The 14883-nt window shown below is 45.8% G+C and overlaps 4 protein-coding genes across 6 annotated transcripts; 2 read left to right on the top strand and 2 right to left on the bottom strand.

Moving 5' to 3' along the window:
• Positions 1–18: 18 nt before the first annotated feature.
• On the top strand, positions 19–1201 carry Rrp42 (exosome complex component Rrp42). Its single transcript, XM_017073365.4, has 4 exons — positions 19–175; positions 226–422; positions 484–649; positions 703–1201. Exons 1-4 carry the CDS (start codon positions 119–121, stop codon positions 1171–1173), a joined length of 891 nt encoding a protein of 296 aa, XP_016928854.2. The 5' UTR covers positions 19–118; the 3' UTR covers positions 1174–1201.
• On the bottom strand, positions 1186–2254 carry EMC7 (ER membrane protein complex subunit 7). The gene is made up of 4 exons (XM_017073366.4): positions 1865–2254; positions 1657–1803; positions 1467–1595; positions 1186–1405 (listed from the first exon to the last, which is right to left on the bottom strand). The coding sequence occupies exons 1-4, from the start codon at positions 2195–2197 to the stop codon at positions 1283–1285; spliced, it is 732 nt and encodes a 243-aa protein (XP_016928855.2). The 5' UTR covers positions 2198–2254; the 3' UTR covers positions 1186–1282.
• Positions 2255–3407: 1153 nt separating this feature from the next.
• On the top strand, positions 3408–11127 carry LOC108009202 (putative ferric-chelate reductase 1 homolog). 2 transcript variants are annotated; one of them, XM_017073360.4, is made up of 8 exons: positions 3408–3559; positions 7858–8352; positions 8420–8751; positions 9343–9494; positions 9557–10178; positions 10237–10349; positions 10551–10706; positions 10768–11127. In XM_017073360.4, the coding sequence occupies exons 2-8, from the start codon at positions 7874–7876 to the stop codon at positions 10885–10887; spliced, it is 1974 nt and encodes a 657-aa protein (XP_016928849.2). In that variant the 5' UTR covers positions 3408–3559; positions 7858–7873; the 3' UTR covers positions 10888–11127. The 2 variants fall into 2 exon arrangements, with proteins under 2 accessions (XP_016928849.2, XP_016928850.2); XM_017073361.4 differs by having other exon boundaries at positions 3409–3559; positions 10578–10706.
• On the bottom strand, positions 11074–14598 carry casp (Fas associated factor casp). Of its 2 annotated transcripts, none has more exons than XM_017073358.4 (13): positions 14435–14598; positions 14206–14274; positions 13846–14092; positions 13644–13787; positions 13390–13579; positions 13135–13336; positions 12868–13072; positions 12660–12805; positions 12441–12595; positions 12234–12379; positions 11898–12172; positions 11719–11838; positions 11074–11657 (listed from the first exon to the last, which is right to left on the bottom strand). In XM_017073358.4, the coding sequence occupies exons 1-13, from the start codon at positions 14471–14473 to the stop codon at positions 11499–11501; spliced, it is 2097 nt and encodes a 698-aa protein (XP_016928847.2). In that variant the 5' UTR covers positions 14474–14598; the 3' UTR covers positions 11074–11498. The 2 variants fall into 2 exon arrangements, with proteins under 2 accessions (XP_016928847.2, XP_016928848.2); XM_017073359.4 differs by having other exon boundaries at positions 13644–13772.
• Positions 14599–14883: the final 285 nt, after the last annotated feature.

The following is a 14883-nucleotide window of genomic DNA, read 5'->3' as shown; positions in this document are numbered from 1 at the left end:
CTATCGATAATAAGAACTTCTAGTAGCTCTGGTTCATAAACTACTATCGAACTTTGCACATGTTGAATTTGTTTTGATTATATGTTTTAAGCATTTAATTAATTAAAGTAAGTTTAAAATGGCCTATGTTGCACTGAGCGAGGCTGAGAAAACCTATATACTACACGGCGTGGAGGTGAGCTATTTGGATAGTTTTATTTGTACTTGAAATAACATCCTTTTCAGGACGACTTTCGCTGCGATGGACGTTCTCGCCGGGATTACCGGCCCATGGAGCTGGAGACCGGACTGGTGAGCAATGCCAGTGGTTCCGCCCGCCTGCGCCTGGCCAACACAGACATCCTGGTGGGCGTGAAAACCGAGATCGATGTGCCCAATCCCCTTACGCCTGAATTTGGCAAACTGGAGTTCTTTGTGGATTGGTGAGGGAGCAAGTGAATCTTAGCAAATGTATGTAGATAAATGTATGTAGATATCCTTTAGTTCCGCCAATGCCACGCCAGAGTTTGAGGGACGTGGTGGCTCTGATCTGGCCCAGGAACTGGTGCTGTCCCTGCAGAACGCCTACGAATCGCCACTGGCCTTCGACTACCGAACTTTGTGCCTCATTCCGGGTCAGCAATGCTGGAAGCTTTACATAGACATCTTGGTGAGGCTATATTCCGTCTAAGTTTCCCAATTTTACAATCCCCGGCCTTTTAGATTCTGGAATGCGGCGGCAATCTGCATGACGCCGTCTCCTTGGCCGCCAAAGCAGCCCTGTTCAACACCAAGTTGCCTCGGGTGACGGCCACGCTTTTGGATGCCGGCATAACAGACCTCATCATATCCGACAACCCATATGATTGCACCCGCATCGGCATTGAGACTGTTCCGCTTTTGGTCACCGTTTGCAAGATCGGCGACTACAGCCTTGTGGATCCTTCGGCGGAGGAGGAGGTCTGCAGCACAGTAAGCGTAGTGGTTTCCGTTTCCATGCGAAATGGCGCGCCATACCTTTCGGGCACCCATTTGACGGGCGGTGGTGCCATGCACCGCGACACCATGCGCAACTGCCTCCAGCTGGGCCTGTCCATAGGCGAGCACTTGGACAAACTGCTCATCAAAATGCTGAAGCAAGAACAGGAGCGCGTCGGTCCAAAGCGACCGCAGATTGTTGGATTTCTCAAATAAAGCGGCTTTGGCTTATAATGAAAATTTACTATTTACTCGAAATGACTCTGACTTTGAGCTCAATGGCTCTCAACAGGCTTATGGCTAAAAGCAATCTGGTGGCCAGCTACTACTCCTTGCGCTTCTTGGTCTGCCTGACAGCTGGAGCTGGCTTCTTCTCCTTGGGTTCGGGCTGTTTGCCCGTCAGCAGGGAGGTCAGCATTTCACTGATCTCGGGCATGTCGTTGCCCATCTGTGAGATAGGAAATAGTCCTTATAATAAGGCATATATATACAAGATTCATGATTTTCACCTTGGGGAACTGCAGATTGTCGATCTCCTTCTTGGTCTCGGGATCGTTGATCATCTTGGGCAGCACCAGCATGAGAAGCAGGGGCAGCACCATCATCAGGACCATGGGACTGAATAGGAAGTCGGTGATCTGCGGGGAGAAATTGGTTTCAATTAGTTTTAGAATTCCAAAATTTGAGGACGGGACCAACCTTCCATTGCTCCCTGGTCTGGAAGTACTTGAAAGGCATCAGTGGCTTCACGCGCAGTGGATAAGGAACCTGCATGATTTGCGCCGGCTGGACAAAGTTCACTTTGCGGGCGCGGAACTTTCCCTTGGGATTGATCTCGACGCGCACCTGGTATAGGGTTTAAATGGGTTAGGGTTGACCTTTTCTACAAAGAATCTAATACACTCACCGGCTCATAGAACACATCTGGGTGGTGGACATCCAGGATGTAGCTGCCGGAGGGCACTCCGCTGATCATGAACTGGCCATCCTCGCGGACGAATCCCTTGAACTCGCCGTCGTTAATGGAGAGGGTGACCTCAGTCTGCCATTTGGGGGCATCCTTGTTCACCGGAGCACCTCGTCCTCCTTGGGCTGGTGGGAAAATGGAGTCGGGCGGGGAGACGCGTCCCTCGATTGTGTACAGGCCGGAGACCTCGTCCACCAGTTCATCCTGGCCAATGACAACTTCGCAGCTGACCAGGGCAAGGAGCGCCGTGAAAATAAGTAACTTAAAGAACATTATTCGCCTGCAATTTTTTTCTCTCCAATTTTCCAATTGTCAGCCGATAATGTGACCGTCCATGGGATGGCGAAAAATACAGCTGCAGTGCTGGACAATTTACACAAAAAATTAATAGCTTAGCTATAATATAATAGCTAGGCGGTAAATTCAAATTTCGAAAATTTCGAATTTTATTGTAAAACTGAAAAAAAATTAACCCTTTAAATTAATATAGTAACCCCGTAGATCGAAGTCATTTTTCATTTCAAAGATCCTACAACTCTCAGACAGATACAACATACATTTTCGGAATAATAACAACTAAACATTAAAAGAATAAAAGAAACTGAAACTCAGAGAAACATGGCACCCATCAATCGAAAACAATCAAAGCCAAAGGCAGCCCAACCGGAAGGTTCCTGTCATAAAGCGCTCACTGATGCGGAAGGCTTACATCCTCCAGATCTCTACGACTGGGGAAGTCTTACCCAGGAACTTGAGGCGATTATGCTGACTCCCAAAGTTCAAGGGACCGCAGAAGTTCAAAGGTCACCAGAAGTAGAAAGGACACCAAAAGTTAGAGTAACCAGACCCAAAAAGGTATTGGTCAAGCGTCTGAAACTCAAGAACCGAAGACATAAGATTCAAGTCCGAATGCTGAAAAAGAAATTATATTCTGTTCGCAATTTACGCAATAATAATGATTCCAAGCATCCGGACAAAACCGCTCCTTAAAGCCACTTCGATAGATGTTCAAAGCCGTAATTTGTTTAAAATGTTGGTCCCCTAAAATAGTTTTCATGGTGGAACAAGAAAAATAAATTTCAACAAAAAGATTTTTCACTAATAAAAAATATAAAATTTACGTAATTTAATGAATGACTTTTAATTGAAACATGTAGATTATCGGAGGTAATCTTTAAAGGTTTTTAGAAAATATTTGGTTCCGCTTTTTTATTTTTACATGTAATATAAAAGGAATGTATTTTTGGATTAAAGGCCCATGTCGAATTCTTTTTTATACCCAAAACTTTTATCTTAAAATACGTGATAGAATAAAAAGATAGAGAGCATTTAGGCCATTTTTTAAGTTCTATCGAACGGTATCAAAATTTCGGAAAACCTGTTTCTCTGGCAGACCTGAAACGCTCGGTAGTTCGCGTTTCGAACCATCGCTGCGTTGGCTTTACTATCGATACAAGTCTGAAACAGTTGTATGTTATTTTTCTCAGCTCTTTTTCAGCGCTCTCCGCCGACTTTTTCAGTCGTTGGCGGCAATTCATTGCGTTCGGTTTTGCTAAATAAAGGCGGTTGATTCGACGAGAAAAAAGAGCTACGCAGCTCGGAGTGATTTTCGAATATTGTTGACAGCGATTTTAGGTTAGTGCGTGCTTTGTCAAACGGGTTTTGAGTTATTCGCAATGAATGGCAATGGAGTTCTACTGGGCGCAGGTGTGCCCACGAGGCAATAAGTGCCACATGCAATATGCGGTACAAGCAACCTGCAACAAGCTCCCCAAAAGTGAAGTTCAACCTGAGCCACAGCCTTAAGTTTTAGTCTCAAGTTATCCAGGTGCCATAAGCAATGTCAATGGAATATCTAAGCCTGAGAGACTGATCCCCTAATCAGTCCATAAAAATTCCAAAGTTACTGCTGTGTTTTTGTTTCCATCCCATCCACTTGAACTGTGTCGCATGTACAGTGAAACCGGTTTCAGTATTTTTAATGATGCTGAGATCACAGATCCCCCCCTCGTTGGTACCTCACCCACCATACCATTCATCCAAAACTTGCATAGATTTATTTTTTTTTCGCACACACATTTCAATGGCAAGACGCAATGCAAGTCTTCTAGTACAATGGCAGTGCTTAATTAATTAAGCAGCGAAGTAAAAATAACAAAGTAGTGAGTGATGTCAAGCGTCGCGCCTGCGCAAAGTTACCGATGATATGATGTAAACAAGTCGAGGCGGAAAAATAGTGAAAACAAAGCGAGAGGCGAACTTATTCGAGGGTAATATCTATATCTCGGGACGTGCCCTGGTCCCTTTATAGGAATCGGCACACTCGCGGCCACGAGTTCAGTGGCTTACGCAACTCGTTGGCTGATAAATCAACGTTGACAGTCACTTTCTACGAGTGAACCTGCTCACACCTCGCTGCAACACTTATTATAAATGACGACAATTGGTACAGTCTTTGTATTGGCCCCACTCCGCTGCGACGATTTCCTCGATCTATGCCTCATGTGATGTCATCTAATGGAGGTTTTATGTGCATACCACGAATCAATATTCGAGTCGTTAAGGCCTTTTTCTCGGCCTCACAACTGCGCCACAGTTAACGCATTCTACGAGGTTTTACAGAGAACACCTGTTCGGATCTCAGGCAATCGGTTTGCTTGGAGATAGCTTGTTTTAAAGTAATTTTTTGAATTTTGAATTTAAAACTGATTTGCAATTTGCATAATATGTTAAAGGGATAAACGGCGGGTGCTATAGTACTCTATGTAATTTCTCTAATCAAAAAAAATGGTATAACCCTTTTGGATCCAATATTACATTAAGTATATATGGATTTACAAAACTGGTAGTCATATGTGATATGTAATAAAGTTATATTTGTTTTTAATATATTTGATCATTAATGATACTAGTGTGAGTAATTTCAGATAATCTCTTGTGGTTTCAGTCCAAATGTAAACACCCCTATCACTTTAATTTATTAAAATTATCAGGCCGAACGTTAATCAAAAACTAACGATCTATCGCCAGATTAAACATTAAATATGGAGCCCTCTTTGACACATGTCAATCAGTTCCATTGGGCAAATGTTGATCAATCTTTTTTCCTTATGCATGGAACCGTCAGGGAAATAATCGACCAACCCCAGTGGATGGTTCCTCTGGATGGTTTACTTTCCTGGTGGAAGGACGTTATACTTGGATACCTGGAACTGCGCACAACGGGCTAGTTGTTAACCCAGTTTACACAGGCTATGGCACGCGATATCCGGCTAAGATGGCTGCAATGCAAGGAAATTGCTTGACCACCTTGACCAAAACCCCATCCCCAAAGGCCCGCCCCTTTGAACTCTTTGGACGGGGTCAAAAGCCAATTGTTGTTGGCGTGTCCTACAAAATTACCCAGAAATAGTGAGGCTAAGAAACCAGCCTAATGGATGATAAAGCGAAAAAAACAAGCAGATATAGCAGGCCTATTTCTTGGATTGATTGGTCTATAAACTAGGACTAACCAAAGTCAAGTGCCATCTTATCAATTTACAGGCCTTGTACCATTATGAGAACTTTACGCAATTTATGAAGTGGGTGATTCAGCAATCTCTGCTCCAAGCAACCTCAAGTGGTCGACATAGCCATCGCGATCTCAGGAAAGCGAGTTAAACGAGTCGTTTACCTCTGGGCTGCGATCTACATACCTTTCGCATTGATCGAAGCAATTAGAGTTGGGCTGTCAAATACGTATATACATTGTAGCGAGTGGATATTTCGTGTAGAGCCACACCGACAGCATTCAAATTGCGATTATTTTATGTACGAGTTTCAAAACTGGCTTTTTAACAAGGGCATGAGACAAGCTCTATGTGTGCGCATGCTATATACGCTATATGGAATACACATACCCCCCACAATAACCATGTTAGAGTCAAGTGTTCGGGCCGGTCCCACATAATGGCGCATTGTTGTTGTGGAAAAGTCGCTAAGCTAATCAGTAATGTCTCACGTTCGGAAACAAAAGCCTATCCCCAGTTGAAGTTTCAGAGTCGTGGTTATATGGGGGGCCAATGGCTATATGGCTGCAAGCCGCGAAACACTTATTAATGTGCCAAGAATTTAATGGAAAGCATTTAACGACGGTGAAATTTTTCGGTTTTCACCTTGCCTTCTACGGAGTGCGAACTACCAGGTACATGTGTAGGTAACCACCGAGGTGTAGATATTGATATACCTACAGATATTTTCGTGAAGGTCTGGGTGAATGCTTTTTAGATAAATCACTCACAATCAATAAGTTTGACTTTCAAGGTCTTGGCAAATGTGAACACCCATTGTGCAGTTCTTAAAAGACCAAATAGCCGGAGGTCCGAAAAACAGCTGCCAAAATAAGATTTAAACAATGAGTCAAGCCACGCTTTTAATTAACATTTTGCTGGCATTTCAAAGAAAGGCAAATGGATTAAAAACACACATACGCTATAAACCCCTCAAGGTTAATCGTAACTGCTTTCAAATTCAAGTTCAATTCGAATTCTTGACACGGAGCGGGAGATATGTAGTGTATAAACCCAGACAAACTGGAGATACAAACTGGAGACCCGTGAGGTTGTCGATGAATCACAGTCGTCTGAATTCCCACCGCACATGGGAAAGTCCCAGGCACATAATGTATTCTGCCCACTCACTTCCCCACTGATCTTGATCTTGAATCTTGGATTGGCTGATCGCGTCGAAAGCAAAAGTCATCTTCTGACTCACGAGGGAACTGACCTCGTTAATGTTTTCTTAGCCTGCGAATATAAACGAATTCGGGGGCAAGTGAAAACTATCACCCATATAGCCCCGTAAATCCCCATGACAAAACGAGTGCTACGGAAAATAATAAAGCCATTTGCTTAAATGAAATTCGAGTTAAACGTTAATTTATGGCCCCGCTAGCGGATAATTAGTTTAACTAGCCATTAGCTCGATTTATAGGCGTATGCGTTATATATATTTGCAGTTATTACGAATAATACGCATACGCAGCGAGGCCTGACGACCCATGATGTTCCCAAAATGATAAGCTCTGAGTGGCCAGCAAACTGAAAGCTAAATGGTGTTAAGCGATACGTCCGCATGGGTCTATATATAGCCATATCTGGGGGCCCAATCTCGACCTGTATCGGGAGCATATTTGTAATGAAATGAGTGCAGCGTGATTTAAAGCAACGTTTTCGGGAGTCTAGGCACTAATTTATTAGGTAGTGGAATATTACTTTCAGGAAATTGAAATGTTAAAACGATTTGGGCCTTGAGTATTGAATACATATGCTTTATTCAGTTAAATTGACCTTCAACTTTATGTTGCTTATTGGCACTCCCATAATTGTATGATAATTTAAATGTTTATTTATTAGTTTAATAGAATTAGAAAAGTTAATAATAATTTTACCTCACTAGCCATTTTTCGTATATTAAAGAAATGACGACATGATAATTCTAGATATACATACTTAGTTATAATAGAAACAAAGTTACTTATATACATGAACTTCATTTACTTGGGAAGTGCCATGTACTAAAATAAATTAATAGAACCACCCAGGGTATTTGAAGTACCCATCTATTCATCACATATAGACGTTTTGATCGCTATCAGATATGTAGATGCACAGATACCTTCGCAATTCATTGTTTGCGGGTTCGCTGGAAACGTGCCCCCGATAAGCGGGGTAGCAATTATTTATGCCATGGTAATTAAACAGACGACAGAAGATGGAAATGACGAATCTGTCGTCTGACGAGGGTGAGGGTTTCTATAGATAGTTAGTGTGTCTCGGTGGCAGGAGGAAGCCAAAGGGGGATCGGCAACGGAAGCCGGGACACGCTTCGCTTCTGATCACTCAATTCCCATTCGATACCAAGAGCAACTCTAACCGGCTTTGTTTACTCGTCAGGTGCTCCACGATTCCGATGACGATGACGCGGCCGCTGACGAAGCGGAGTTGGCTGGCGGTGGTCATGGCGCTGCTGCTGGCGGTGGTCACCTGGCCGAATCCCGGCCAGAGTCTGCCACAAGGTGCTCCGGAAACGGTGTGCGACACCATGCTGCCGTTCCACTCCGGCGGCAGTATTCTCCCACAGAACAGTGTCTCCCCCTTCAGCGTGGAGACCTCCTCCTCCACCCTTGGCCAAGGCCAAACGCTCCGCGTGGATCTCACGGGGGTGCCGGCTGGCCTGACCTTCGGCGGCTACATGATCCAGGCACGTAATCGTAACCCACCCCATCAGATCGTGGGACAATTTGGACCTGCCCGCGATGGCACCATCAAGCTGATGAACTGCGAGAACTCCGTGAACAACTCAGCCACCCACAGCAATGCCGGGGCCAAGCAGCAAGTGCTCCTGGAGTGGCAATCGCCGGTGGACTTCCTCGGCCAGGTGGTCTTCAAGTGAGTCATCAAGGTAGTCAATCTATGATGATCCAATGATCTCATCCATGAATCGTATACCCCACAGCGCCACGATTGCCCAGAGCTACAATGAATTCTGGGTGGGCGTGCCCTCGCAGCCCGTTCAGATAGTCCGCCGGGATGTGTCTGGTCCACCACTGCCCACCCAGGGTCCTTCTGCTCCCCTGGGAACCACCCGTACTCCCTATGTCCCGCCCAGCTATGTGACACCCAACAACGTGGCCGCAGTGGTCTCCGATCCCATCTACAATGGTTGCGGAGAGAGCAAGAACTGCTTTGGTTTCCCAGACGGATGCGTGGCCTCCAAGACCTGCACCTCCATCTCTGTGGTCACCGTGAGGGGGGACGTCTTCGAGTTCGAGATTCAGTCCGGCAAGGGTGAGTCATCAGTTCTTCTTATCTTTTTAAAAACGCTCTTAGTCACTCAGGAAAACAATAACATTTTAAAAACCGATCTCAACAGAGTGCTTAGACAGATCTAATGATTAAATTTGAATCTCAAAATCGAGGTTATTTTCATCTCTATATCAAGATCGATAATTCCTTTAATTTCGACTTGCTTTCAAGAACGTTTTTTCCTGAAGAAGTAAAAAGATTCAAATTATCTAATTGAAAGAATCAAACTGGAAAGTACTTAAACTTTGTTTTTAAGAAAGTTTTCTTCTCGAAAATATATAAGGAAAATTCTTTAATTAGGAATATTTAATCTTTGCTTTTTGATCACCGAAAAAGAAAACATTAACTAAACCTATTCCAAAAGATAGCCAAGACCGATTCAATCTTTCTTCATTAAAACTTCAAGATTGCTTCTTATCAAAGGAAAAAGAACTCGAGTGTACTTTCGTCATAATGTCATGAACGTTTCTTCTCGAATAAGTGAGAAGACAAATCCTCAAATTGATAACATTTAAACATTAAGTTTTTTATTAATTTTATCAACTTTTCTGAGTAATGTGTTTTATTTTCCAGGAACCAATGCCGCTTATGTGGCTGTGGGTCTTTCCGATGACGCCAAGATGGGTGACGACTTGACCACTGAGTGCGTGCCAGAGAATGGAAGGGTCAATCTGTACTCCTCGCTGACTTCGGCCTCTCCCTACGCAGCTGTGAGATCCAGTGTGGTAAGCTTGGAATAACTGAATCCTATCTCTACCATATTGATAAATACGTATACCTGTTTCAGAGCCAGAACTCCGCCCGCCTGTTGGACGCCTCGATTGTGGATGGAGTGATCTACTGCCGGGTACAACGGGATGCGGTGACCAATGTGCAGGGACGAACCTTTGACCTCCGCAATGGCAAGTACCACCTGTTGGTGGCCTCGGGCAGCAGCCTCAAGGAGAACAGCGTGGGCTACCACGACATTGGACGCCTGCCCTCGGCACAGGCCATCAATCTGGCGGAGGTGCAGGTTCTGGGCGGATCCAGCAGGCTGCTGGTGCAGCTCCACGGAGCCTTCATGATCGCCGCCTGGATTGGAACCACCTCGCTGGGCATCATCTTTGCGCGCTACTTCAAGCAAACGTGGGTGGGCAGCCAGAGCTGCGGCAAGGATCAGTGGTTCGCCTGGCATCGCCTGCTCATGGTCACCACCTGGTCGCTCACGGTGGTTGCCTACGTGCTCATCTGGGTGGAGCTGAAGCGGGCGGTGTTTCATGCCCACTCAATCATTGGTATGATCACTGTGATTCTGTGCTTCATCCAGCCCATTGGAGCCCTGTTCCGACCGGGACCCAATGATAAGAAGCGGCCGTACTTCAACTGGGGTCATTGGCTGGGCGGTAACCTGGCCCACATCCTGGGAAGTAAGTTGGGGGGTCAAAGGTTACTACATAAGATATTTAACCAACCTTTCCTCCACAGTTGTCACCATCTTCTTCTCTGTTAAACTGCCCAAGGCCGAGCTGCCCGAGTGGATGGACTGGATCCTGGTCAGCTTCGTGGTGGTGCACGTGCTGGTCCACCTGATATTCTCCGTAAGTAAACCCATATATGGTTTTTAATCTGGGTTGGCTTACCCCTCTCATGTGACCCTGAAATGTACAATAAGTAGACCCTGCATCGCCTGCCTGTACAGTGGTTCTAGTTGTGTCCCTAAATATTCATTCATTCGATACTAATTCATCCGTCACCCATCATCCCCTCGAGAACTATTGGCTACGTCCCTTAATGTCCAGATCGGATTGTGTTTGAATCATTGGCAGATCACGGGAATGGCCTCGGAACGCCATCTGAGCCAGCGGGCGAATACCTTCCAAATGGGCGACCTGTCGCATCATCAACAGCATGCCATGCGAAATGGCATGAGCATGGAGCGGAAAATGGATGCTCCGGTGGGTATTACTCAAGGTGATCTCTTACTTCTCTGTAATCAATGGTTTCCTCGTTTTTCAGTACGGCAGCATGCGCAAGGGATTGCTGGGAGTCTATGGCGTGGTGCTGGTTCTCTTCGTGGTGGTGCTGATCCTTCTAGTGGTGCTGGCGCCCATCGAACAATACCTGGGCAAGTCCTAGGCGCCGAGGGATGTGTTTTAACCTGTCCCCTCCCAATACTCGTATCAGTTTTATGTGCTCATTGTTTAACCCCTTCCGCCCACGGCTCTGCCCTGCCCCCCACACCCAATCCTCTCCTGATCCCATTCCCCTCCAGCGATGTGTTGTTAAGTGTAATTAGAAGCAAGTGTAACCTGGGGCGGAGCGTTCAGTACATGTTATATAATTTATTATTAATAAAATAAAACAAGCCAACATAAATGCAGTATTTTGTTTCTTTTCTGCTCTGATCTTTGTTTTTTCCTTCTTTCTGCTGCGCTACATGCATATATCTATATGTTTACCGGTAGTATCTGGTGCTGGGGCGTGCTGCTCGATCGGATTGTATTGTATACATATGTTTAGTATGTAGTTGTATAAAACCTTTACTCTCTTAACTCTGCAGCTAGACATTATCATTATCTTTAGATATAGGTATAGGTAATATATGTATGTATGTTTGTGGTGTGTATGCTTTTCGCTTGCGCCGCTTAATTAAAGTACGTAAATTATAGGTAACTCTACATTTTCTCAAATATTAATGCGTTAACTAAACCCAATCGAACGAAACTGCCTTAATGTATCGAGCGGAATCATCGCTCCTCCAGGATGACCGTTTCCTGCGGATAGAGCTTGAGCGTCTCCAGTGTTTGGCTACTCTCGATGGCCGTGAGATCGCGACGTGGCCAGCTGCTGATCAGTTTGTACTCCTCGATGAGGAAACCATTGGCCGTCACAAAGTTGAGCAGATCCTGATAGGACAGAAGATGACTTAGAAGGTATTTCAAATGGTAATTAGTAGCAGCAGCCTACCTGCAGGTTGTTGTTGGTAAAGAAGCGACGCTCCAGGAAATCGCCAGTGGGTTTGCGAACGCGGATCTTGGAAGTGCCCGCCTCCTGCTCGGACGGCTCCTGAGGTAGGGATTGTTGAGCCTGCGGGGAAAGATACTGATTATCAACTTGTTCTGGTATCAACAACAATCGTTACTTACAACTAATCTAATGGACTCGCGTCTAGCGTCTTCCTCTGCGCGCTCCGACTCCATGCGTTTGCGCTCGGCCAACTGGGCGGCCTCCTTCTGGCGTTTAGCCGCATCCTTGGCCATGTCGGCTTCCAGGGTTTCCTGGTAGGCCATGTCCTGCTCGGCCTTCACCTGATCACGGGCCGCTCGTTCGTCCTCCTGCCGTATTTCCACCTGCAGCTGCTCCTCGAACATTTCGCAGGTTTCTATGAGCCTTGTCAGCAAATCATCCAGACCAATGTTCCCTGAAAAGTATTATAAAATGTCACATAAGAAAATTCCTTATAGGATTCACATTCAACATACCGTGAATCACAGATAGAACCTCACAGTTGCTGCCCAACTGACGGCTCTTTCCCACCAGCATGATGGCCGGCAGCTTGTCCAGCTTGATGTTCCTGGCCGTCAGGGAAGCGTTGCTGCTGATGCAGGCCGTCAGCGAAGAGAGAAACCTGCGGAAGCATTGTTTGATTGTCAATAAAATAAACTAGGAGCATCTTCATCTCAACTCACATGTCCTTGTTGCTTTCGTAGGTCATATCCCAGCCATACAGAACGAACTTCTCCTTGAATGTTTGGATTATGCTCTCGTGCTTCATTAGTTGATCACAGAAAACGTTGATGAGAATGCTCTTGCCGTGATGCAAGTAAATGGCCAATAGCTTGCGCTGATAGTTTGAAAGAAAAAGAGGTGTAATAAGTAAAATTAAAGGAAAATATACCAATACTTACCTCCTTGGCGGATCTGAGGCAGGCCAGCTGCTTGGCGCTCTCCAGGCTGCCCACAAAGAAGTCTGGACATGGCTCGCCATAACGAGCTTTATAGTTTTCTACAAACTGCGTGGAGCCACTGGTCTCATCGTCCGTATTGTTTGGTACTGGATAAGCAACAAGTTAACGATTAAATACTGCAAGATGAATATGTACAAGTATTCCTTACTTAAATGTCTGTTAAGTGGCTGAGCAGGTGGCGAGTCGGTGAATATGTACTCGGCGTTATTAAAGTCCGTGGCGTCCTCAAATTCATCAGCCGAACTTTCGCTGTCCACGGTCACAACATCGAATGCATTGTGCTGGTTGGAATTCTGAGCCGGACGTGCTGTGCTTCGCACGGCGAATCTGTGCGACAGCTCTATACCAGATTGCTGAAGGAAACAGAGCAGTAGTTAGTTATAAGTAAAATTAATGCATTACTATTTAGACCTACCGCCAGAGTGGTGTCGTTGTTGCAACCATTTGGCCAGCCAGTCCACTCCTGGTGGCGCACTGGTATGCTCTTGATGTCGCTCACGTTCATCTTCAGCTCCTGCATGGTTGTGCGTCCAGGCATGCTGAGTGTTAGTGGGCTGTCCGACTCGAATTGAATGAGGAGGGTGAAGGTCTTGTCCACCCTTTGTGTCACTTCGTCCCTGGAAGAGTTGAATGAGTAACATAGTGTTTGGAGGGGTTCACTTTCCCTTACTGTTCGGTGTCCATAAAGCCGTCGTCGGTGAGGTCCACTAGGATCAGCTCATTTTCCGCCGCGAGATCGAGGTTGCAGATTCGAGTGCCCAGTTGCTGGGCATCGCTGGCCTTAGAGGGCGGCCATCCGTTGATGGCTTGCCTGCACATCGGCACACTAGTCTTCTCGAAGATTTTGCGTTTTAGTTGCTCTAATAAAGGGGATCACTCGGTTAGTCGAGGCGCTCACTTCCGGAATCCAGCGGAAATCCTTACCAACAGTGGCCTCCGAGGGCAAGCGGATCTGGTAGAGCTGCTGGTTGAAGTGGATGTTGAAGGCGATCACGTTCTGGTTGTTGTTCTGGCTGGACGCGGGGTCCAGGTTAATGCTGGACGTCAGCTGGGCTAGCAATTGTGACGCTATAGTAGATACGTTTCAAGTCAAGGCACAAAAGCGGCGCAATCACGTTCAACTCACTGGGAAATCTCTGCTGGAGGTGCGGCTGGTTGAGATTGATGTTCTGGTTTTGGTTCTGCAGGGCGGCCGCGAAGAATCCCGATGCGTTCGATGTCCCGGGCAGCTCATCGTAGCCAGGCGGACGGAAGCCGTTGGTGCTCTCCACCGGATGACGCGCTGGCGGCTCCGACTGCTGGATGGGATGGGGATGGGGATGGACATGGGCCAGCGGAGCATCGTCGTGCGGCATCACCCGACTCAGGGCCTCCTGCGTGGGAAGGAGGAAGAAAGGACAACAACGCAATTAGGACCACGCATGTGCGGAGATGGGGGGACGACTAAAGCGGGCAAACCAGGCGAACAAAGGACCTGCACACTCACCATCAGGTTCCAGTCGGCGGCCTCCAGGTGGGAGAAGGCCTCGCCCACGTCGTCAATGCCCGTGATGTTCTGCGGAAGAGCATAAAGCATACATTTTATAGATTACCCCGATATTGGAACTATCTGCCAAAGTCACCCACACACCAAAAAAAAAAAAAAACGCACACGCATCGCAATGTGCGCAGCGAAATTGAAAGAGTTTCGGTTGCTGGACAATGGATGGGATTACCTGAAAACTGGCCAGGGTGTCTTCCTTGTTCTCCGACATTGGAACGCTTGTGCTTGTCTCTATTTAGCCGATAAACTGTGCCTCGAAACTCTACCGATTTTCACTACAAAAAATTACACAAAGAAAAAAAGTTGACATGTCAGTGTGGCCAGGCGAGTCTGGGCGATTTGAGCGGTGTAGCGCGACCTATGTTAACGGCACTTTAGATTAAATTTTATATTTTAATAAGTATATTTTTTAATATTTTTTGTTTAGTATTTATAATAAAATGTTTAATTTTGACGACAAGTAAGACAATGGCAAATCGGATGGGAAATTCCCACCGGATTAATTCAGTTAAGTTTATTTCTGTTAACCGCAAACTGCCATGTTAAATTCAAATATTAAGGCGGGAAATTTTCTTGTTCAAATGTTAAGACCACAAAAAAGGTTTTTTATTCCTTATATAA

The sequence above is a fragment of the Drosophila suzukii genome, chromosome 2R (genome assembly GCF_043229965.1).
Source record: "Drosophila suzukii chromosome 2R, CBGP_Dsuzu_IsoJpt1.0, whole genome shotgun sequence".
Classification (NCBI taxonomy): domain Eukaryota; kingdom Metazoa; phylum Arthropoda; class Insecta; order Diptera; family Drosophilidae; genus Drosophila; species Drosophila suzukii.
Note: the sequence above shows the minus strand (reverse complement) of the source record. Positions and strands in the feature narration are given on the sequence as shown.

Coding starts and splice junctions, on each gene's coding strand:
- Rrp42 (XM_017073365.4), top strand. CDS start 119: ATGGCCTATGTTGCACTGAGCGAGGCTGAGAAAACCTATATACTACAC. Junction 423..483: donor CTGGAGTTCTTTGTGGATTG/GTGAGGGAGCAA, acceptor GATATCCTTTAG/TTCCGCCAATGCCACGCCAG. Junction 650..702: donor AGCTTTACATAGACATCTTG/GTGAGGCTATAT, acceptor CCGGCCTTTTAG/ATTCTGGAATGCGGCGGCAA.
- LOC108009202 (XM_017073360.4), top strand. CDS start 7,874: ATGACGATGACGCGGCCGCTGACGAAGCGGAGTTGGCTGGCGGTGGTC. Junction 8,353..8,419: donor CTCGGCCAGGTGGTCTTCAA/GTGAGTCATCAA, acceptor TATACCCCACAG/CGCCACGATTGCCCAGAGCT. Junction 10,707..10,767: donor AGCGGAAAATGGATGCTCCG/GTGGGTATTACT, acceptor CTCGTTTTTCAG/TACGGCAGCATGCGCAAGGG.
- EMC7 (XM_017073366.4), bottom strand. CDS start 2,197: ATGTTCTTTAAGTTACTTATTTTCACGGCGCTCCTTGCCCTGGTCAGC. Junction 1,804..1,864: donor CAGATGTGTTCTATGAGCCG/GTGAGTGTATTA, acceptor ACCCTATACCAG/GTGCGCGTCGAGATCAATCC. Junction 1,596..1,656: donor AGACCAGGGAGCAATGGAAG/GTTGGTCCCGTC, acceptor TTCTCCCCGCAG/ATCACCGACTTCCTATTCAG.
- casp (XM_017073358.4), bottom strand. CDS start 14,473: ATGTCGGAGAACAAGGAAGACACCCTGGCCAGTTTTCAG. Junction 13,073..13,134: donor ACAACGACACCACTCTGGCG/GTAGGTCTAAAT, acceptor TGTTTCCTTCAG/CAATCTGGTATAGAGCTGTC. Junction 11,839..11,897: donor GCGAGTCCATTAGATTAGTT/GTAAGTAACGAT, acceptor CTTTCCCCGCAG/GCTCAACAATCCCTACCTCA.